The 22565-nt window shown below is 40.9% G+C and overlaps 1 protein-coding gene across 1 annotated transcript in view; it reads right to left on the minus strand.

Moving 5' to 3' along the window:
- Positions 1–22565, minus strand: part of LOC128911097 (IgGFc-binding protein-like) — a 44947-nt gene that overhangs the window by 262 nt on the left and 22120 nt on the right. Inside the window, exons 45-68 of the mRNA XM_054205371.1 lie at positions 22222–22493; positions 21661–21753; positions 20780–21027; positions 20321–20495; positions 18876–18984; positions 18296–18387; positions 17521–17697; positions 15377–15579; positions 14928–15072; positions 13951–14192; positions 13161–13325; positions 12580–12704; positions 11568–11836; positions 10182–10390; positions 9575–9716; positions 8112–8362; positions 7356–7485; positions 6376–6544; positions 4988–5164; positions 3455–3582; positions 2346–2545; positions 1238–1376; positions 804–935; positions 319–424 (exon numbers count right to left, since the gene is read on the minus strand). Coding sequence (XP_054061346.1) covers positions 319–424; positions 804–935; positions 1238–1376; positions 2346–2545; positions 3455–3582; positions 4988–5164; positions 6376–6544; positions 7356–7485; positions 8112–8362; positions 9575–9716; positions 10182–10390; positions 11568–11836; positions 12580–12704; positions 13161–13325; positions 13951–14192; positions 14928–15072; positions 15377–15579; positions 17521–17697; positions 18296–18387; positions 18876–18984; positions 20321–20495; positions 20780–21027; positions 21661–21753; positions 22222–22493 — 4098 coding nt within the window. The remainder of the gene's footprint in view (positions 1–318; positions 425–803; positions 936–1237; positions 1377–2345; positions 2546–3454; positions 3583–4987; positions 5165–6375; positions 6545–7355; positions 7486–8111; positions 8363–9574; positions 9717–10181; positions 10391–11567; positions 11837–12579; positions 12705–13160; positions 13326–13950; positions 14193–14927; positions 15073–15376; positions 15580–17520; positions 17698–18295; positions 18388–18875; positions 18985–20320; positions 20496–20779; positions 21028–21660; positions 21754–22221; positions 22494–22565) is intronic.

Here is a 22565-nt window from a genome sequence, read left to right on the forward strand (position 1 = left end):
AAAAAAAAGAACAACCATTTTAAATTTCTGTTCTTATCTGTAGTGAGAGGTCAAATAACGGTGCGAGCATGAATGAACTCAGATTTTGGAGTTTTGTGATAGTAGTGCTTACGCCCTGTGTAAAGGAAAGGGATTATGTTAATTTAGCAGAAAAAGCTAGGTTTTCCCTCACACTTCTCAAGTGAGATCCTGAGTGCTGTGGCTCCTTGCTGGCCCAGCAGGTGTGTGACTAATGGGAGTTTTGAGGCTTACGGGTGCTAAAAGGGGGTGTATGTGTCTTGACTCTGCTGAACGTAGCAAAGCTGGGAGAAGCCTTACCTGCACATGTACACTGCAAAGGAGATGAGAATGACGATAACAACTACGCCTACCACAACTCCAATAATGATGGCAACCGGCTGGTTCTCAGGCTCTGGGGGAGGATCTTTAACAGAAGAAGAAATAAGAGCACTGTCAGTGAAAGCTAACCATACTATGAACACCTTTTTTTTTTTTTTTTTTTCCCCTCGACCCTTGCCTATCTACTTGGTTTATACTGTGCTCTCTGATCAATGTGGCTTTCTGGAGTGGTTTCAGACCCAGATCCTGTACACTCTACAGAGCCCTGCTGTCATGCCTTCTAGCACCTCTCCACCGGGGGGATCTGACCCCTTCTTTCTGCTTGGATCACCACAGGCTCTTACCCACCGAGTTACTAATTTACAGCATGGAAATGAAAAACAAGCTCAGTCTTCTCCATAATGACACCCATTTTTGAAAGTGGTGTGTAATGCAGAGAGTGAAATCCAAAATAGTTTTATTACCTATTTTTTCAGCCTCGCAGGTTTCTCCTGTGTACAATTCCGAACACTCACAGTGGAAGTGGGGAGAGGCACTGTTGGTAGTTTCAGAGCAAACTCCATCATTCTCACACGGATTTGGCATACATGGTCCACCTAGCAAAAAAGAAGGAGAAACCCTTCAGGCTCTCAGATAATCTGACACTGAGAGAACTGTTCTTGTTTAGATTACGCTGACTCCTAATGCTGGATATTCCCTGTATTTTAATGTCAATTACTTGTACTTGACAAGAGGAATAAGGGAAAGAAACACTGTTTCTACGACGAAACATCAGAGCAAGATCCCAGGTATGCTTTTCTTCTGTACACACTTTGTTGCAACTATCCCCCACCCAGTGATGTAAGCAGTAAGTCAAGACTTCTTAGCATCAAAGGCAATGTGATAGCAGTTGACTCACTCCTGTAGCATCCACGACTGTAGTTTGAAATGCCACAGATTTCATCAGATCCACACACTATGTTAGAGCAGGAGACAGTGGAGCTTTCTGTGCACTGGCATCTCTGAGAGCAGTCGTCAGTGGTGAATATTTCTCCAATCTGGAAGACAGCAGTTAAATGTTAAAAAAAAAAATCAAATAAAATCAGCCAGAAAAACCATGAGTGGAGCACTGGGGCCCATGCTGCGCTCTCCGATGCCTTCCTGATGAATGGCAACAGGGCAGATTTTTTTTTTTTTCAGTAGTTTGTACAAAAAAGAAAGCAAGCAATTTACTAATCCATCTCTCTGAAAATCAAGAATGGCCCAAAAAAGAAGGCAAAAGAAGAGTAGGGGTATAAGATCCTAGCCTCAGGTGGGGTACGTGTGCAACCAACAATGCCTTAACTGTTGCTGGAGATACAAGAGAGTGGCAGATGAAACACCATGCCTCCAAGGCCACGTGGAAAGGCTATGTGACATTTTTCCTGGCAAGTGCCACCTGTTAATAGCAAGTATCTGCCTCCTCCCATAAAACAATCTTTACTGGTTTAGGCCTTTTCTGTACCGAATCTCCAGTGTTACAGAAGAAATCTATGAGATTATGAAGCTGTTCTATCCTGCATGACAATGGAGGATTCTCCATATTCCTCAGAGTCCAGCCATGCCTGGGGCTCTCCATGTCACAGCCAACTCTACAGGCTCTCAGCCCTGCCTATATCACTCTTCACTGAGAGGAGAGGGACCACAGTGACCAACAGAATTTCTCAGTAACTGGTGTGTTGTAATAGCCTGTATGAGGCTATTATTTATTGTAATAAAGGTGAAGAATTAACATGGAGGTCAGAGTGTAATCATACACTTTCTCCAAGTGCTTGCCATGAGTATTTTGGCAGGCAGAGTTTGAGGCAGACCAAGTGATCTACTCTCTCTTCCTTTCTTCTAGAGACCAGAATTTTATTTAACAAATTGCTCTTGGTTTCTAATGCAAAACTATGTGCTGAGGAGAATGAGAGGATTGTCAAAATAATTAGCAGAAGAAAATATGGTTTGGTGCCGTGGGAGCTATCTGACCCACAGAGAGACTGTACCTCATAATATTTGTTAAGGTACGTGCAGCCACATTGTTTGTAAGGCACGCAGTCAGAATCACTAAGAACATATCCAGGGAGACATTCGCAGCCTTCAACACAAGGTGATTCGCACTCAGAGGGGCTGGTCAAGTCGTTGCAGGATGCTGGGCATGCAGACATGCATGAGCTGTAGTTGCTGTTGGCAGGACATGATATACCTGTAAAAATAGGGAGAGTCCAGTTATAGCAGGTTGCTGTGCGTTACTTATTTACGCAATGCCCTTTGATAACCAGAGGATGTTACCATTTTGAAGAAGGCAATATGATGAACGCACATACCAGAGATGTGCACACATGTATAATAGTACTGAAGTTGTAAGTAAAGTGCTCCGAAGTCAGGAAATGCATCATCAAAGCTATTTGTATGCTCTGCTCTTATTTCTGGTGGTCACTGATCTCAAATAACTTCTCACACATTCGGGGTAGCCATCCCTGCAAGTACCAGAGCTGTTTCACAACTCTGGGAACTGTGTTTCACCAGGAATACAAAGTCATCTAACCATGGGTGAGACAGGGGAAGTAGGGTTTGATCAATCTCCCAACTTGCAGAAAAAAAAGGTTTGAGATTATTGTAAGTTTTATTTCAGCATTTTTTAATCTGAAAGATTTGGAGTTTTCAACTGCATCTTTTTTGTCTTGAAATTTCTCAGGAAAAAAAAAAAGAATTAGTATGTTTTGTAGATTTAAAAAGAGATTGAAATGAAATGTTTTTCCTTCAGATTTGTGGCTTGTGATGGTCTCCAAAATTTTAATTTTTTTGCCCAGTTGGGAATGGGGACATTTTTTTCCTCTCGCAAAACTTCTGATGATAGGGGAGCTGACCGCTCTGCCTTCCTAAGTAGCTTTCTAAGTGGGGGTCTAAATGCAAAAGTCAGCATAGGACACAGAAAGAAGGCCAGAGGAGCAAGTGTGCATGCTAAACTGTGAACAGTGATTGAGGTGTGAATCAACATGCTTTTACTCCATGAGAATCTTTGTTACATGGTACGTCTAGAAAAAGCCTCAAATCTCATATATTGAGAGACCTTTAGGCAGAAACCATACTTTCTGGTTCTTTCTGTGCTTACCACAAACTGTCTGTTGCCTCCAGCCTTCCATCCTGACTCCTTGCTGCTGACAAGCCAGCACATATTCCTCCAGACTGCGACATAAGGTAGCATCGTCATCTTCCACACACATATCAAACAGGCAGCTCCTATGTGCAACATGAGAAAGCGTTCATTCCCAATATCTTTGTTATTGTTAATTTTCAGCTGCTTTTCTGCCTGATTCTTAGTTACTTCCATTTTCCTGTATCTTGCTGACAGGGAAACAGAGGAATAAAAAAACCCCAAACCCAGCCACATGATTGGGAAGATCAGGTGACTTGTTGTGCAGCTGCTGCGAACACGCGAGGTATTCCTATATGAAAAAGCAATCACCAGGTATCTGACTGCTTGTCACAGTAAGTTATTCTTTGCCGTCTCCTTCTGGTTTAGGCTAGCATGGCTATATATGGCTTATGGAGCACTTTTTCAGTGCTGCTCAGTCTTATAGCTGGACTACACAATTCTTTCAATACAGGGCTGCCCTCCCCGTGTCCATATGCCTTGAATATTGACACAGAATTCTGTTTTACCCAGTGTTTGTTTGCCAGTGCTACCTTCTCAGCTTTTCTCATCATCTGTGTATCCATGGCCCGATTTTCAGATCTGAGACGAATGGGATCTGCAAGTATGCAGCACCTCAGAAAAATCAGGCAACCACTAAGAAAGTAAAACAAGCTGCCCAACCAAATTATAGAGTGAAAAGTATGTTAAGAATGAGGATGTTTACAGTGAAGCCAGTGGTCCAGTTTATTTGGCTTAAGATACCTTCACATCCTTCTCACAACTAAGAGGGACTTTGAAGTGGGCATTAGCTATCTTTAAACATTAGTTACAACTATATGACTAAAGAAAACTGGCAGCTACTTGGCAATTTTGTGACTGATGATGGATGAATAGTGAATGTGGGGATGAATCAACCGGTTTCATACAGCTCAAAATTAATTGTGTAGGAATTGTATATGCAGGAGGCCAGAGCAACCTTGAAACACAGCAGGGGGAACTTTCTTGAAGATACCGGGTTAGTTACTCTTCATTTATCTGTTTTTTGCATTTCTCCATGAAAGATTCAAGAAGTGTCACTGCCAGCTTCAGCCTTTGTGGCTGTAGCATGAAGGCTATGTTTTATGAAGCTAGAATTGCGAAAAGGTACCTGAGCCAAGTACCAAATTCTCACTGAATGTGGATGAGAACTGTAAGCACACTGGAAATCTCAGCTTAATGATTGACACTGCTGCTTTATCTGTGTAGGAAAAGAGGAAAGCTACTTTCTAGTGCTAACAGAAAAGTGAAACTCTAAATAAATGGAAAGATAGATCATCACAATTATTTAAAAATAAACAAGGGGAATTAAATTTATCAATAACGGGATCACTGGGCCCTGTTCTCCAAAGACACTACTATCCTCAATTCCTATTAACACCCTGGAGACTGCAGATGCAAAGTTCTTGTCAGACACTAGCATCAAAATGATTTTGCACATGGGGAGAACAACTGTCTGCAGTAGACACTTACGTGAAATAGAAATTTGGTGGGACCGTAGAATGACAATTCACAAAAGGACCATTCGAGTCAATCAGGATATGACATGTAGAAGTGCTGTTTTCTTGCCCCAGCTCATTTTCATTGCAGCCTTGGAAGAGCCCTGGATCCGGTTCCTCCTCGGACTCATTTTTTGAATTGACATCTCGTCTGGAAGTGAAGTCATTATGAAACCATCAGTTCTCTGTACATCCAGCATTCATAGTACTACTCTCTAAGTAACAACACAAGAGTATTTCTGCCTTGTGGTGTAAGTGTAAGCTTATTTCTCTCTCATGATTTATCCTGAATGGGAAAGAGATAGATGAAGCAAATCACAGATGTACTAGAATGTTTCCTACCATCTCAGAGGTTTATTTAAATCAAAATGGATAAGTGTAATTATCTCTTTGGAAATTCTGCATGACACAGGCTTCATCCAATGCCTCCTTCACCCAATCTATTCAGTAAAACTTGAATGTTAGTTAGAATGATGCAGCTGGAACAGACCACTGTTTCTTGGACGCATGCTCCCTTGCACTGAACAGCTGGCTGCATCCCTGAAGTGCCAGAATTCTCCTGTAGGCACGGCCTCCAGAGCCCCTTTATGCTCAACACTAGCCTGCGTACTGCTTTCTACTATTCTGGCAGACAAGTTTTTGCAGCAAATTATATCCTGACAGCTAATACAATTCCATTTACTTGCTGAAAAAGTTCTGCGTTAGTGGCTAAGCAACCTTGAGAGGTCTTTCAAAGCAAATTAAGAAGGAAGGAAGGAAACTTCTTTCCCCACCTGTTTCAATATTCTGTATGGACTAATTAGCACAGAATTTGCCTGACCACAAATATCACGCTCATTTATACTCAAGAGAATGTCCTTACTTTTTGTGTACTGGCAGAAATCACTATATAGCCACAAAAGCAAGGAAATCAGACTCTCCCAGAACCTCTTCTGGGAGGAACTGAGAATTCATCTTCATGTATTTCAAAGCTACCTTCATGTTCCTGAGGGAGGGATGACACTGAACCAGGATTTGCCCTCCCTCAGGCCCATCCAGCACAACTTGATGTACTTATCTTTGCCAGGAACCATGAGCAAAGATCTTTTTCGTCCCCTTGCCCTAGCAGTTGTAATGGCTGTGACTCCAAAGAGGGATACTGAACTGGTGTAATGCAATGATAGTTTGGGCCTCTTTTGGGTAGATAGAAGGGCACTGATAGTTCACCTTAGTGATGAGCAGGAAAAGTCCCTACACACAGAGCAAGGGAAGAAGAAAGAGCAGAAATAAGACAGTGTAGTTATTCCTGGATATTAACTATGGCTTAATTCACTCACTTCCAGTGGCTGTGCTTGCCATGGATTTAAGTAAAAAATTAAGTACCTGAGACGAGAAGTTGCTCTTTTTAGAGGAACTTTCCAGCTCTCACCAAATGCATTCACATTCCGCACCCAAACGCCATCTGGATTTGTGAAGTCATTTCTATATCTCCCATCAAAGTCACCACACAAGCCTTCCACTCTGTTCCTGTAGGTGTTGGCCAGCTTTATATCTAGGAAAGTTCAGAAGAAAAAAAGCCATTACACAGAAATCTTTGCTTCTGAGTGTATGGAAGAGGTGAAAAGCAGTGGCAAGTACCGCATTTCATGATTCAGATCAGAGTTGGTCATGTGACATGAGCCTCATACACAGGGTATGAACACAGCCCTGAACATATATATTCTTACATGTATTCACTGTTTCTGTGCTCTGCAACGTGGATCATGAAAAAAGTAATTTCTTGCTGCCAATAAGTTACCATATAACATGACATCACCATCTGAGTGCTCTTCTTGCATACTGCTTACTGCATTGCAACAAACTGAATGCATCACCCACTTTTTGGCCTTCATTTACAATCCACTTGCTCATTGAGAAACAGAATTCCTATAAAACAGACCTTTTCTTTCTGCAGTTGGAATTTTAGGGTTTGGAATGATAGTCATGTGTATAAATGCCCTGATACTTCTCCCATATACTCAGAAATAACGTGGCTATATTCTGTTGTAAATCAGAAGTAACTCTGCTTTGAACAGAGGAGGTAATGTGTGTTCAACTTACATGAGTGAGTTGTGTATACGTGATACAAGGGTCCTGCTGAGAAAATAATGGGATTATCTGGAATAGGCTTGAGAGGAAGCACGTAAAAGGATGCACTCACAACACATTTTGTTTTAATTTTCTGGAAGTTCATACCACAAAGGACCATAGGCTCAAACAGTGAAGGTTTCTAATTTTGCCTTGGGTTTAGACCTTCTCTGGGATGTGAACATTTTTTGAGACAGTGCATAAATATTCCGGTACATTGTCTTAGTATCACTTACCTGCATTTTGACTGCCATCAAAGCTCACGTATAAGCCAAAATCTGTCTCCAGGTAAATTCTTGTTGTCCTCCGATATATACGAATACCTTCATGAGGATGAGCAGGGGGTCTCACTGTCACACCATCCAACTAAGAGTGAAAGAATAAGTTTAAATTCATAATATATAGGCCAAATTAAAATCTGGCTTCAGTACAGGTCAATGCTACAAATGAACACTCCTCCGGTTTTGTGATAAATATATCAGACAATTTAACCAGGTAAAAACCGCAGTATTCATTTTTTTACAGTTAACAAAATCATGTATTGAGGAAAGTGATCTGGACACAGTATTTTCATATCATCCTAAGAGATATCTATTATTGAACTAAAAATGTATACATGAGCTATGTGTACTCTTACGGACCAATAAAGAGGAAAGAAATAAAATTTTCCTAGCATAATTCACACTTTTCTTTTCCCTACCACTGATAAAAACTTGTATGAGTTTATTGTAAGTCTTTGGATATTTGGGATTTTATTCTTAAATCTCTATTTATTCATTTATTTGTTTGAAGTAGAATTATATCCTTCATAGCTATAGAGAAAAAAGACTCAACACAACAGAAAATCACATTTGTTGTTGCCTCATAACACTGCTGTAATAATATAGTTAGCTTTAATACTTAAATTCTTCAGAACAGACATTTATTATTCAAAGGTGTTTAACTCTAAGGCAAAGCCTTTCTCTGTGCTCTGGAGTCAGTAAGAGACTTACCACTAGCTGCTTGTTCTGCCTGAACCGCACTGTATGATTGTAAACATTGATGAGAATCTCTTTCAGATAAGTAATGTGTCGACTTCGATAAAAAGGATAGTTCATGCCTTCAATGCTGAACTGCGTCAGAGTATCAGGTAGGTCAGGGATGGTCTGAGCCAGAATATATGTGTATTTCCCTTGAAAGTGGTGCACCAGACCATCGAAGGTGATGTAGTGTGGATCGCCCATGATCCGGCATTTCCCAAAACCTAAAGGAGAAGAGCTTCATTACTCTCCAGTCTAAATGTGCACGTGCCAGATCTCAAGTGTGGATCATTTTAACATAAGTTAGATAAAAATGATTGCTGCTAGCATGCAGGTCTCTTAAAATAAAGATGGGTGCTCAGGCATCACCCTAGTGAATGGGCACTCAAATGGAGAGACAGCCAGAGAAACTCATTCATCTGCTGAGAACCAGCACAAGCCAACTGAACTGAAGCAGAACATTAGAGTTTATAGGCTTTATAGAGACTAAGCTGTGCACATCGGTTCTCTGCAGAAGAATATCTCTGCCACACAGCATGGCTTGCAGTGGGCTCTTAGGGATGTCAGTTTCATAATCCTCAGCAATGTGTTGCTACAAAATTATTGGAACATGAAATGCAATGTCTAATTTTGGCTGGCTCACTGCTGTCACACCGATTTCTTCTGAGGTTACTAAATTGATCATTGCATTCACCAGACCTAACAATCAGATGCAGCGACTATTGTCTAAGTATTCTCCTTGACTATTAAGAACAGGGCAAACCATTATCCCAGGAACAAGGCTCTCCCTAAGACTGCTGGGGTGCCTCTGCTGTGGTATTGAGCAGGAGGAAGCTGTATTTGCATTATGCTCTTGTACTGACCATCAATACAGTAGGACCTATGCCATACTGTTCTTCAACATTGAAGTGTAAAGTCACAAGGCAACAAGCTATTTCCTAAACAATCTAATTTACCCAGAGAATATGGGAACTGAGGTTCTCTGACTGGCCTATTACATGTCTGTTCAGATGTGCTCTGTCCTGTTTTGCCTTTATTTTTTCTCTTCTCAAATCAACATGCAATGTAAAAAACCGAATCATTGCCATTGCGATTCATGGATATAGCTGAGTTTTGGTTTTAGTATATGCACCGCAAATCTTTTATTTATTTATTTATTTAAACTAGTCAGACTGAACTGTGAAATGCCTAGATTTAAGTAAATTTTCAAACTTTTGTTCCACTTCCCTCTACAAATTCTCTGTCTTGTACTGGAACTTTCAATTCTGACAAGAGGTCTTTTTGTGTTCAAAAATGTGCCATCAGTAGCACTGTCAGAGCTTCCTTTGTTCCTGTGGAAAAGACTGGAAGCACCACGGAAGAAAGAATAGACACTAATATCCTTCCTCCTTCTCCAGCCGTCATGGAACGCCAAGTGAAGATCTGCCCGCACATACCTGTTGGATTGCACTTATGTTTTCCATTTTTGATCACGCAGGTTTCTTTAGAATCACAGCTATAGCTCTTACATTTGATGACACCGTTCTTCTCACACTGGCATCTTTTGGTGCAGTGTGGAGTTATCCAGGTCTCCCCAGCCTGAATGCAAGTTGTATTAATAATATGTTACCAAAGTGCTCAGCTTTGCAGTGCAATAAAAGTTCAATAGCAAAGGGGCTGGCTAGGTGCACCCTGTCTAGTTGGCAATTCCTATACTACTCGATCCAGGCATAGTCTCACCAAGAGCCTAGGAAGGGGGGATCTCAGTCCATTTATCTTTCTGTCTTCGACATGAGAATTTGAACACAAAGCAGGACTAGGACATACTGCTTGAATAACTCTGATCAACCAACTAGTTTAGAATATGCCTCGATTTTGGCCTCAGGTGCAAAGTACCAAGCTCCTGCACCTCCTAATGCCTTAGTCTGCAATTTTTACTGATCAGATGAAAGATATTTAAGAGGTAGACCCAGAAGATTTCTTTATCTCTCATTCAGATGAACAGGAGACCAACTTTCTACAAGTTTTGCAGCCAGAGATTTGCTCCACAGACAAACTACTTACACTGTAGTAATTGTTGTCATCATCCCTGCAGCCACAATTGCTCAGAGGTACACACTTGCCATTACTGAGCACATAATTATCAGCACACTCACAGCCCTCTGTGCACTCTTCTGTCTTCTCACAAAGGGAAGAGGCAAAAATGTCATTGCATGTTGATGGGCAGGTGGAGACACAGTCTGTGTAATAGCTGTGAGATGGACAGGGCAATGCTGTGTGGTTGAAGAGAATAAAATCAGCGTTATTAAGTACATTTAGAAATTGCACTGCAAACACATATGCCTGCCTGAAAGCTACCACTTGTCCTGTAAAATGGCAGTACAGAATTGCCTTTTAATGTCTGATTTTGACCATCAACCAGTTTTGATTTTTTATATTTTATTTTAAAAACCAACCAAAACAGAGAGCCCCCTCTGAAGCTGCTGATTCAGTTCTATTACAGACTCAGTATTCCAGTTCAGCTGCAAATGGGCACTGCTAGAAATGAAAATCTTTAGGCAAGTTCCTTAGAATGCTCAACCATCCAGTGATGCTGAACAGACGTGTATCTAGCTTAACCATAGACATAAACACATGCAAGAACAAAAGACATGCATTGTTAGAGTGAAGATTCATCTAGCTCTATACCCAGTTTCTGCCAGTGACTAGAGATGCGTAAGGGGACAGACAGTTCAAGAAACAGGGTAGCAGGACAAAGGGTTTGTTTGTCCAGTATTTTTCTCCACTTGTGGCAATGAGGCAACTAGGAATTTCTGATAGGCCTATTCACCATTCATCTGGCTTGGTTTTTAACCAGTTAATTGTTTTGCCCCCCACAACATTATGTGATAATTAGTTCCACAATGTAATACTAAATTGTGAAAAAAGCAACAAAAAGAAACCCACTGTGTAATCTTTACTCATTTTTACATAATTTGTTTGTAGCTTTGTTGAATGGGTGGAGTGAGGCACATACACCGGAAATTAATCTGAGAATGTGGCCCTTAATAAGCAACTAGCCAAATAGTCAGTTTTCGTTCAAAACACAGTGAGTAGCATTGAGCCCTGTGTCCTAATATGGTATCCCCCTTTGTTTTAGTCTTATGATTATATTATTTCTCCATTTTAGGCTCATTGCAATATCTCATGGCACTCATTTGGCTACTAAAGGCATTCTAACTCCACATTACTACACAAAACTTGTCTAGTCCTGACTTATCACTGGGTTTAGCTCAACCAGAACCCAGTTCAGTGCAACAATGGAGTCATAAAATCATAATAATAGAATTGCATTTTGTGAGAATTTGGGGTTAACTTTCTTTTATACAACTTGTTCACCTAACACTGCTAATTCATTTTCATGCTATCAGCCATCCAAGTTTCAATGTTTTCACTTGCTTGTGCACTTACGACAGAATGTGCTGTTCCTCCATTTAATGGTGATTCCATAATTCCTGCAGGTGTCCACGTAGAATTGAACTATGTCACAGAGAGCAGACTTCATGCCATCATACTGACACATGTCATAGATGCAGATCTGTATGAAGTCTTCAGGCTTGACTAGATTATGACATGCTTTGAATTTGTCTGATTTTAGGACATTGCACTGGCTTTCAATGACTGGTTTATTCTCAGCAGTGCAAGGAGGAACATCATCTTCTCTTAAGTCTGGTAAACAGCTGCATAAAAGCACAGACAGAGCTGCATTTAAATTTCAAAGACATATAAAAGACAGAGACTGAAACTGAAAATTTGTTTCTACTAAAAGTTATTAAGCAAGTAACGCTAGAGACTACAGTCTTCTTTCTGTCTATGACTGAAAGATTAGGAAGAATTAGACCTGCCTGGCAATCACATACTGCGTCTGACCCTCGTTACTCTCACTGAACTTGCCCCTGACTGGAGGGTTGATTTCTCAGCTTTACCTTGGATCTGCCTCGTCACTGCAAACTTGTGTGGTGATCTGGACTCTTGGCTGACCCTGGCTTCCACACTTGGACCTGCCCTGCTTGCCTTCCTCGGGTAGTGTGGGATGGGCTCTGGCTGGTGAGGCCACTGTTCTCTCAGCTGTGTTATCACACTTGGCTCCCTGTCCCTTGGGGAGCAGCTGGCCCTCACTGTTCCCCAACACCATTGCCCTGCTCTAGGTGCTTTCAGTGTAAAATACAAGAAGATATGCTACACTGTGGACTGCCCCAAAGCCTAATTCCCCAGGTCTGTATGTAGATCAGTAGAATGGCTGTGGTTTCCCTCTGGCCCATCCAGTGGTTTCCTGTGGTGATGGCTTTTTTTTGAGCTTCAAATTGAGGAAAAGAAATGTCTCATATACACTGCTTATATGTAACAAAGTATCAGTCAAAACAATTGAATGGAGTCTGTTTACTAAAGGAAAATGGAAGATAAGACAAGAAGTTACATTTACCCTGCATCACTGTCTTCCTCCACTTTCCAGCTATTTCCAAACTGTGCAACATTGACGAGTGTACCATTGGGCAAGGACAGGTCATCTTCACGATCATCATTAAAGTTACCACACATTCCCTGTACCTGCAAATCAATGAGAACCATATTCTCAGCACAATCCGTTCTACATCAGCTTCCCCAAAAACTTCTTATTCATTGCCTATGAAATGATGTGACCAAATCACCACCAACAACCAATCTCATACCAGAATTTTCAGACATACTCACTAGTGTCTGACTTCACCCATGGAGAAATAAAATAGAAACTGCAGTAAATCTGTGGTTCCCTAAGGCTTCAAGGTGTTTACTTTTATAAGTTGGATGTATTCCCCTACCCAGGTCATTTTCTCTAGCTACCCTCTTGGAACACAAGGAAATTGTTGTGAAGAGAAAAAAATAGAAAGGAAAAAAATTACATGTGTTACAATACAGCTACAAAGAAAGATGCAACAGCAAACCACGGGATTCAAAGAAATTAAAAGTAAATGCACAAAGCAGAGGTTTGGAAACAGTGCCAGATGTTTACATATTAAATCTTACCTTTGAGAAATAAGAGTGTGGGAGGGTGATTTCCAGGTGGTGATCACCATCATATTTCACTATCACGCCAAAGTCAGTTTCCAATACTATAAATCTGCCAACGTTTCCAATGGACACGCCTCGCAACCGGTTCTCCATTGGAGTGTAGACTCTCTCATTGTTCAGCTGGAGAGACATGTCATTTGTCAGTATGGACATTCTTCCATGAAAGCTTTTCTGCTCACAATCGATATTCCTTGCGCTGCTGAAGATTTATCTATGACAGTACACTTCCACCATTGCATATTCCAACTATGGGTTGCAGGAATCAGCCTTTTAGCTGAGGAGAGCTGGGCAAGACCCACAGCCTGTGCCTTTAACAGGGTGCTGGAAAGATCCCTGGTAGTGAGCTAGTTCTCACCCACTCATCCATAGGATTCCCTGCCTCCAGTACTGCCACATGCTATTCTAGACCAATACAGTATGACTTGCTTTTCTTCTGCTCTTTTTAGCCAGCTATAAGTGATTGGGTTTTGGGTTGACAACAGCTACTGAAGTGGGAAGCCCCATTCTTTAGTTCAGGCAACAATTCCCTGGAGGGTCTGGGCTCCATCTCCAAGATATGGCCAATAGAACAGTAAATCCAAACTAGTGAGAAATTATATTTCCCCATGATATCCAGTTAATTAAAGTGCCCACAAGCACATGCATACATATTCCTTAGGAAACATGAAGATCCTTTTTCCTACAGCTACTGTAGTGAACTAATTTTAAGATACTTCTTGCCAGAATAAAAAGCACCACCACCTACCAGGATTCCTTGGTTTTTCTGAAGGGTGATTCGTACACCATACACATCTACGTAGACTTCTTTCAGGTATGTGGCCCCTCTTAGTCCTCTGTCTTCATTCTTGCCAAGGATGGTTATAGGAATGACACTATTGCTGTTGACAACCTCAACTAAGGTGTAGGTGCAGGTACCCACAAAAGTGTACATCAGTCCATCAAAAGTGAAATAATGGGGATCTCCTGCCACTTGACACGTTGCTTGGCCTGAAAGTGAAAAAATAATCTAAGAATTTTGGACTGGATTTCACCATGGACTCAGCTGACAAAAGATGTTTGCATTAGTGCAGCAACCTAATCCCTATCATTATTACACGGGCAAACCTTCACAGTGGTATCTCAGGTTCATGCCAATGACGTTTATTTGGAAATAAGAAATTTCCAGAAAGTGTCTCCTAAATGTAATTTGCAAATTATGTACAAACTGGCAACTTGGCAGCAAATGAACCCCTTTATACATTTCTATATGTTGTTGTAGGCATTATTTATGGTAGCTGAGAGTAATACAGAGCTTTTCTACTTAACTATATAAAAATTCATAATTATATATATAAATATAGATCTAAATATAAAAGTAAATAAATTTGCATCTATACACATAGATACTTAACGCATTTGTCATCACCCAGACTCTCAGAAATGCAGTTCTCAATTACTCCCAAATTTAGAGCTTGCAGCACTGTGATGTGGGACTTGAATTTGTATTATCAGGACAAAAGGAACCCAAGCGACCTTACAAGCTTTTGGGTGGCATCAGTTTTTGCTGACATCCACTACAACAGAAAGGAATCTGTGCTTGCAAGACAGATCATCATGTCTTTTCAGCAATTATTTGTGACTTCTTGCCATAACATATGAAAAGGTATTTATAATAAAGCTAGAAGGAGAAGAAGGATTTAATTATGGAATTGACATTGAGAACCATTTTCAGGCAGGACTTACCATTGGAATGACAGCCCAGCACACCATCCTGAATACTGCACTCTTCTCTGACTCCACACTCCCAGGGTGTGCATACAATGGTGTTATTAGCCTTGCAGGTGCAGCGTTCAGTGCAGGGATAACTGGTGAACCAGCTTTCATCCAGCTGAGTGGAAAAAAGAGTGTAGAAAAATATACTATAAGATAAATTGGAAGGTAATACCGTAAGGGACAATCAAATTACTAATATTTGAATGAGCATTACATGTGATCATTTGGGCAATTGTAGCCACACAGCTCACAGATCAAGAAGGCTGGCAAAGTGAGTCTATTTTATTATTAATAATGGTGTAAATAATAATTGTGTTATTGTTATTAACATCTCTTTTTTCTCATGGTGATAAAGAATGAGATCTCTTGTTCTTTCTTTTTTTTTTTTTTTTCTCCTTTAAATATCTGAAGTAACTTGCCTGGTGATACTGGTTTTTGTCATCAACGCAACCACAGCTGCTTTCTGGCACACATTTGTCTCCACTCAAAACATAGCCTTCCTTACAGAAGCAACCTTCCACTGGTAAGGAACTGCAGGAATCATCTGCTGAGATGTTCAAACAGGTAGAGGGACACCTAGTACCACAGCTCTTGTAGATGCTGCCTCCAGGACAGGGCATTGCTAGAAACAAAAAGAAAAAATAAGATCACTCAAAAGGGCAAAATCATGATTAAGTTTTTCCTGATGTTTTCACTATTTGCCCTTGAAAATATCCAAAAATTGCTGTCAGAAAGTCTGACACTGGAGAGTCCTGCATACAAAGGATTTTCTTGCAGTGTGAGAAGGGGGGCTTTTGGTAGAGGTGGGCCACCCTGCATGTCACCTCACAATGGAAGTCAAACATTGTAGGCTTGCTTTGAGGTAGATCTGATGTGATCATACAGAACCAATTGTGCTTGGATCAGTAAAACTTTTTCTGCAGGCTGAAAGACATAAAGTCACTCCATTAAGGAAATAGAAGAATCTCTTCATGTACCACCTGATATGGCCCCATTACTGTAGTTCCTATTTGAACATCTACCAATGTATTTAAAAATAGAACTAAAAATCAGACTCTTATCTTTCACTGAGGCCCTTTGAGGAAAATATATTATACTGTCACACCCCTCCTGCTCATGGTAGAATTGGGCTTCTATCACTCAAAACATGCTCCCCAGGGAAGACATTACATTTTACAGAAATCCTGAAGCATTTGTCCATTTCTGTCATCTAAAAAACCCCTAAATACTGTTTCTGGCTAGATTCTGTAATAGATCACTACACATGACTCTCATTTAGTTCTGTCCCTACAGCAGGTTCTCTTAGTCCTGTCAGGCAATTCCAGACAACAACTCCAGACACCTGCTCTTTGTCAGGTTCTTAATTGAGGTTTTGTTGATTTGATGGAGGGAGCACTTGAGAGTCAATCCTCTTAATGTGACTGAGTCTATAATCAAGCCATAGATGTTTAGGTCCTAGGCTATGGCCTCAGACCGTGGAGTCTGGGTGTCCATAGCTGGAATCTGTTTTGGAGGGTTAGAAGCTTGTTTCTTGCCCTGTCTTTTTATATATGAATTCTCTGTGCTCTGTCCTCCTGGGGCTGACTTACTGTGTGCTTTAAAGCCATTCTAAAGTTACAGTAATTCTTTTTCCAAACTTAGCAGCTCCCAGAATCTCTCAATGATTTTTATGTTTTCATTTCAATGCAGAGCTAATTGCTGATCATAGAAAAAAAAGAAAAAGGAAAAAAAAAGGTGCAAATCTGCAGAAGGTAATTCAGTGGTAACTAGTATAAGCAAAATTAGTGTAAAAGACAAAAAAACATAGAGAAAAATTATGGTTTATTTCAGTGTGGTTGACCTTTAGAGGACTTTTTTCCTCCAGGTTTGTACTTTGTTTTTTTCCTCCAGGTTTGTACTTTGTGAATATAAAGGTCCTTTAGAAGATGTCTGGCAAGCACAAAACTGTCCAGTGCTGCATAAAATCAGCACCAGTGGAACACCTGGAAATCTTTATGCTAAGAAATACAGGTTCATTATATGAAATTTCCCATAAGGTCATTCTGAAGAGAATTAATCAGGAGATAGGTGAGAATATTTGATTTCTTTGCTTTATAGAGATGTACTTGTAAACTTCCTAGAAACAGCTGTTTCTCAAGGTCTCCTATTAAACTAGTTCTTTAACCAAAAGCCGTCAATAAACATTTGTGTATAAGGGACTACCAGCTCCGCTTAAGTTGAGGATGGTACATTTTCAGTGGAGCAAAGCAACAGTTATTTTCCCAATGAGGAAGCTCACATAAGATACAGTTGAATGCAATCAAACTTTTTCAAGAAACTAATAGTAAATTATTAAAACTTTAAGGATTAGACCTACATGTATCCAAGCGTTCATGAAAATTAGTGTTTTATACAAATACTGGAATAGTACTGAAATTGAAGTAGGCTCAAGACATGTCAAAAGATAAGACTGTACTCAAAATATTACATAAAATGAAATAACATGCATGAAAAAGGTAGAGGAGAACGTGCATACTTCTGAAGTTTAAATCCAGGATAGATATTTATAAGTCGCAACACTCACGGCAAAGAGTAGCATTCCTCCACTCTATGCATATCCCAGCATTGACACATGACTCAGCGTAGGCCTGGAGTCCATAGCATAAGGATGTTGCCTGTCCACCAGTGAAACACATGTCATAAACACAGTTTTCAAAGAAATTCTCTGGAGGCACTTTGGTATGACAATCCTTGAAGATTCCTGTAAATCAAGAAAAATATATAGAAGGACAGAAAATAAATGGGATCACCACCACCATCTATTTTCTGTCATGGCAAATGTATTGTGAGTACTCCAGGCTAACTTTGTTTAGTAGGTTAAACTAGCACTTGAAATAGAGCATGCACAATGAGACTTGGCTCTCTGGATCAGACTTTCTTCTTTTGATATGAAAGTTACAACATAGCTTACAGAAATTAAGAGCTGCTGGCTAGGCAAGCCACTAATTCTGGACGACTGCAGGGGCTCCCCAATGCAGGGAATATCTACAGAATTTCAGATAAAGTATCTGTAATACATGCAATGGTAGTGCCCCCTGAACTATTTCTTTTAGCAAGCAGAGTGCAAGTCACTATAAAGCAAAGAGCAGCTATGTCTGCCTGCACACATTCTCAGATAAACTTCATGGATACATTGGCACTGTCTGAACGGTTGACATATCTCCACCAAGCACTTATGAGTTTTATGTCAGCCATTCACACTGGAGGTTTTATATGCTTCTGATGTGAACTCAGAGCAACAGACTATAGAGAGGGTCCAACACAAGCTATAAAGTGCTCCATCATATGATTCATACTACCTGTTGGGTCTGTGATCATGCCACACATTGTGTTCTTCTTTGCTTCACTTTCCAGCGCAGGATCACATTTCTCTTCTGTCCCGCTTGAGCATCTGGGGAAAGCAAGCAATATCAAGTGTGCGTTTCACATTTCTTACTATCTGATTTTCAGTGAAAGATTGACACACGACAACCCTGCACAACAGGGTGTATTTTATTAGTTACATGACTTTATCCAGCTTCTTTGAAAAGCTGATGTCAGCCTTATCACTGAATGGTCTCCCTTTTTCATGCCTTCTGGGCTATTCAAACGCTTATTCTTATCTGAAAAAAAGACCTATGGGATCCAATCAGTTATAGTTTCCAATCAGGGAAATGGACTGAAGTCCCATCCCCCTTCACACTCAGCAGACAGTTCCTGATTTGGAAAACAAGACTTAAAGGACACAAGCCCTCTTCTCATTCCCTGTTTAATCTAATGGAGCAGCTCCCTACTTCTAATGGGCAGTTGAAGATGTAAAATGGGACTGGATGACAAAGCCAGTAAGTGCTTTATAGAGTTTGATTAGCAAATGCCATGTGATTAAATTAATATACATACATAGTGTTATTCTCAGGTACAAGCCAGCTTTGTCCAAGATCGTTGGTACCACTTGCAATGTCACCATTGGGCTTTATGTTGTCATCATTTGGATCACCATTATAATTACCTGTGAGGGTAAAAAGAAATTTATGGGACACATGAAGTTCACACCTGTAGAAAAAATCTAGGTTTCAGATGTAAAATAAATTACTATCAACTAGGGAGAATATACATGCAACATCAATCTGTACTGGGCAAAATAAGAAGAGCTCAATCGCGTTTTAGGCTTTGATCACTGACACGAGCTGCCGTGCAGAGACCTGTGGACTTGAAGCAAGAAGACTGTAAGTTTCTATGTAACTACATCACATCGCATACAAGAAAGAATCATTTTTCTAGAATCAATACTAGAAAAACCCAACTCATTTGCTTGGATCCTACTTGTAGAATGTTGGACTAAAAATCAAGTGTTGTTACTTGCAACATTATACTCTTAGGTAGATTTCCTGAATGGAAAGTGTGAAAAACCCATGAAGAGATAGTTGAACTAGGAAATTTCAGTTGATCCAAATCAATCCAAACCAAAATAATCAGCAACTCACAAGACAAGCTACTCTTGCAATTTCCATCCTGAAGTACATCTCATATAATCACCTGGATTTCAGAATGTTGTTCCAACTAAACCTGCTCAAGTTCAGGCATTAGCAACATTGCTGATGAGAAATTACTGGTCACTACTAATTCCAGCGAGCTCCTACTCTCGTTAGCTACATAAGCCACCTGTGACTCTTACTTATTTTGCTATCCTATTGCAATAGAATTTCTTACAGAACACAGTAGAATGTGCCCTTTGCATCTGATCTTTCTCACAGGACTCTAAAATACCTCTATATTTTGTATCATATATAGCACTTAATATTTTGTGGTATCTGAATTTTGGAAATGAAGTATGAATTTTCCTTGTTATTCATCAAGTCTATCAGGTCAGGATTATCCATTTTTGATCTTGCCATTGTTTTGTTTTAATGTAGACAGTACCTATCTTAGCTGGAAGAAAAAGTAGGTAAAAATAAGTGTTTTCTTTCTTTTTCTGTTATTTCATCTTTTTCTTTTCCTTTCATCATAAAAACGTGATCATTCAGGTTGTATAAATACCTCCTAAAATAGCACAGGAAAACAGCAGCAGGAAAGTTTGAGGATGCTGACAGTAAGCGCTCTGCTAAAAATGTTATTTGTAGTTATGCCTCACAACATTCCAAATGGACAGCATGTTACCAGGAATTATGTAAGTAACAGTTCTGAGAAACTGAAAAATTCTAGCACGTTTTCTTCACTGCTGTAAATTCTAGTCCATTTGACAAGCACTAGTTGCGTGGAGAGTAGGTATGATATGCTAAGGAAAAAAGTTTACGTAATCACCAGCCTCCGTAACTCACTAAAAAGAGACTAAGCCTATGACTTACCACAGAGGCCACAGAGCAGACCACTGTAAATAGAGGGCACAGAGACTTCTGCATAGTGATTTCCATCGTATCTCACCCACAGTCCAAAGTCAGTTTCCAGGAGAACATATCCACCACTGCTCTGAATACTGATCTTTTCCATAAACACAGGCAGGTTCATTCTGCTGCCATTCACCTGTACAGTAAGTTGTAAAAGTTAGTGTGTGTCTGCTGGGACTCCTACAGATGCCAGCAGCTACAAAACATTAGTGGCAGATATGATCTTGTGCACAAGGTAACTGGAAGAAATAATAATAATTTCATCTGAGCAAATCTGTTGGACATATCATCAAAAATGGGTACATTTAGCTAAGAAAAAGAGAAAGTTTGCTATGAACTCTACAGTCAGAGAAAATATTTCATTATCTGAATGTCAGTTTAAAAGTATTACATATGTTGTTTAAACAAGTATTTTCTTACATTCACTTTCTTGTTTTTCAGCAAAGAAATCTGGTTGCCATAGACTTCCACTTGCACTGACTTCACATAAGAGACTTTGGTGTTGGCTCCTCTGTGCTCATTCGTTGTGGACACATCAAAGTATGGAAGGCTCTCAGAGACGTTGCACACTTTGGAGAGCGTGTAAGTGCAATTTCCCATGAAATTATGAACTCTGTGGTCAAAAGTGTTATAATGTGGATCCCCAGAGGCACTGCAGAAAGCACGGCCTGGTGAGAAAGAAAGACAGAATAATTCCCTCGAGTCTCTACTAGACTTCTGCAGTTGCTCTCTTCCCACTTTGTTTTACTTTGCAATTTCTGCTCAGATATAACAGTGATGGCATCAGTCAAGAACATTCCAAAGCCCAGCCGAGCCTCCCACCTTTGGACCCATAAACAATATCTAATCTTATGTATCAGAAATCTATGGTAGAGGTTGAGGAAGCGCCTAAAACTGGAGGAAAGAAGCACCTAAAACTTATGTTATATCCAAAATAAAAACAGAATTTGGAAGTTAAATACATTTTCAATATACCATGAACACCTGTATAACACGTGAAAATTTGACATAGTAAAGGCAAAAAAATATTTATGGACATGGCAATAAAGGGTGTGTGAGATAACTATAGGCAGCTGGTGTACTGTTCCCAAAGACCCCAACAATGTGGCAAAAGAGATCCAAGGCAGGACATCAGAAAGAGTCCGACCACTGAAGGACTGTCCCAAAAGCGTGATTGGGTGAGCAAGAAAAAGCTCTCACCCTCCAGTATAAAAACTCTGTCACTTGGCTGCAGGTCCTGTATTAAGAAACTTGAGCAGTTATGACAGGCAGTAAGAGTTGGGGATGGGACGTGGCAGTACCTGAGCTGGGTGTGGGTGTTGGAGGTGATGGCGTGTGTGCAGTCTGCGCCGTAGTGCTTGGTGAGGGTGTTGTGGGTTGTGACGTTGATGGACCTGCCAAAAGAGAGAGTTAGAGAAGACCTGCGTCAACATAGGAGTTTTGTTGCAGGCAGCTGGTCCATCCTTCCCAAACACCCCAACACTGTGACCAGAGAGGACCAGGCCAGGGATTGCACAGTGACTCCTCAGCAGAGAGTTCTGCACTCAAGCGATCTCCAAACAGCATTACTGGGTAACAAAAGAACACGCGCAGCCCCTTCACTACAGCCGCTCCATCCCATGGTCGCGGGCCTTGGAGGGAGTGAAATGAACAGCTGCCACGAGCAGTAGAAGATGGGCAGGGAGTCTAGAGGCCGCGTTGAAGTGTCTGGCAAGGGGGCCGAGGTTGTAGGAGCTGGTGGATGCACAGTGAAACAGAGGTGGAGAAGATGTGTTTCACAATGAGGACTTGTTCCCAAATGGGGATGTTACACCTTTCCCAAACACCCCCACACCATGGCCAAAGGAGCGCAGAATACTTACCACAGACAGTGCCAGCACTCCAGTCTCCCAGAGAAACGCCTGCCTCAGCACAGGCTGCTGCATAGGCCCCCAGGTCATTGCAGAGCTGCTCCGTGCTGCCACCAGTGGCACATTGGTCATAGACACAGCTCTCAAAGTACGTCTTGGGTGGCAGAACTGCGTGGCATGACTGGAATGGGCCACCAAGTTGCGTGAGGATTGCACACTGCTTGTTAGCTGCCTCCTCCTCGGAGGGGGAGCAGGACACAGGTGGGATGATGGCCGGGTCACACCTGCAGAACAGACAGACAGCCCTGAGCCCACGGCAGCCTGTGGGCCCCCAACCAGACAGTTTCCTGACCTCC

The sequence above is a fragment of the Rissa tridactyla genome, chromosome 6, assembly GCF_028500815.1.
Source record: "Rissa tridactyla isolate bRisTri1 chromosome 6, bRisTri1.patW.cur.20221130, whole genome shotgun sequence".
In the NCBI taxonomy this organism is placed as follows: domain Eukaryota; kingdom Metazoa; phylum Chordata; class Aves; order Charadriiformes; family Laridae; genus Rissa; species Rissa tridactyla.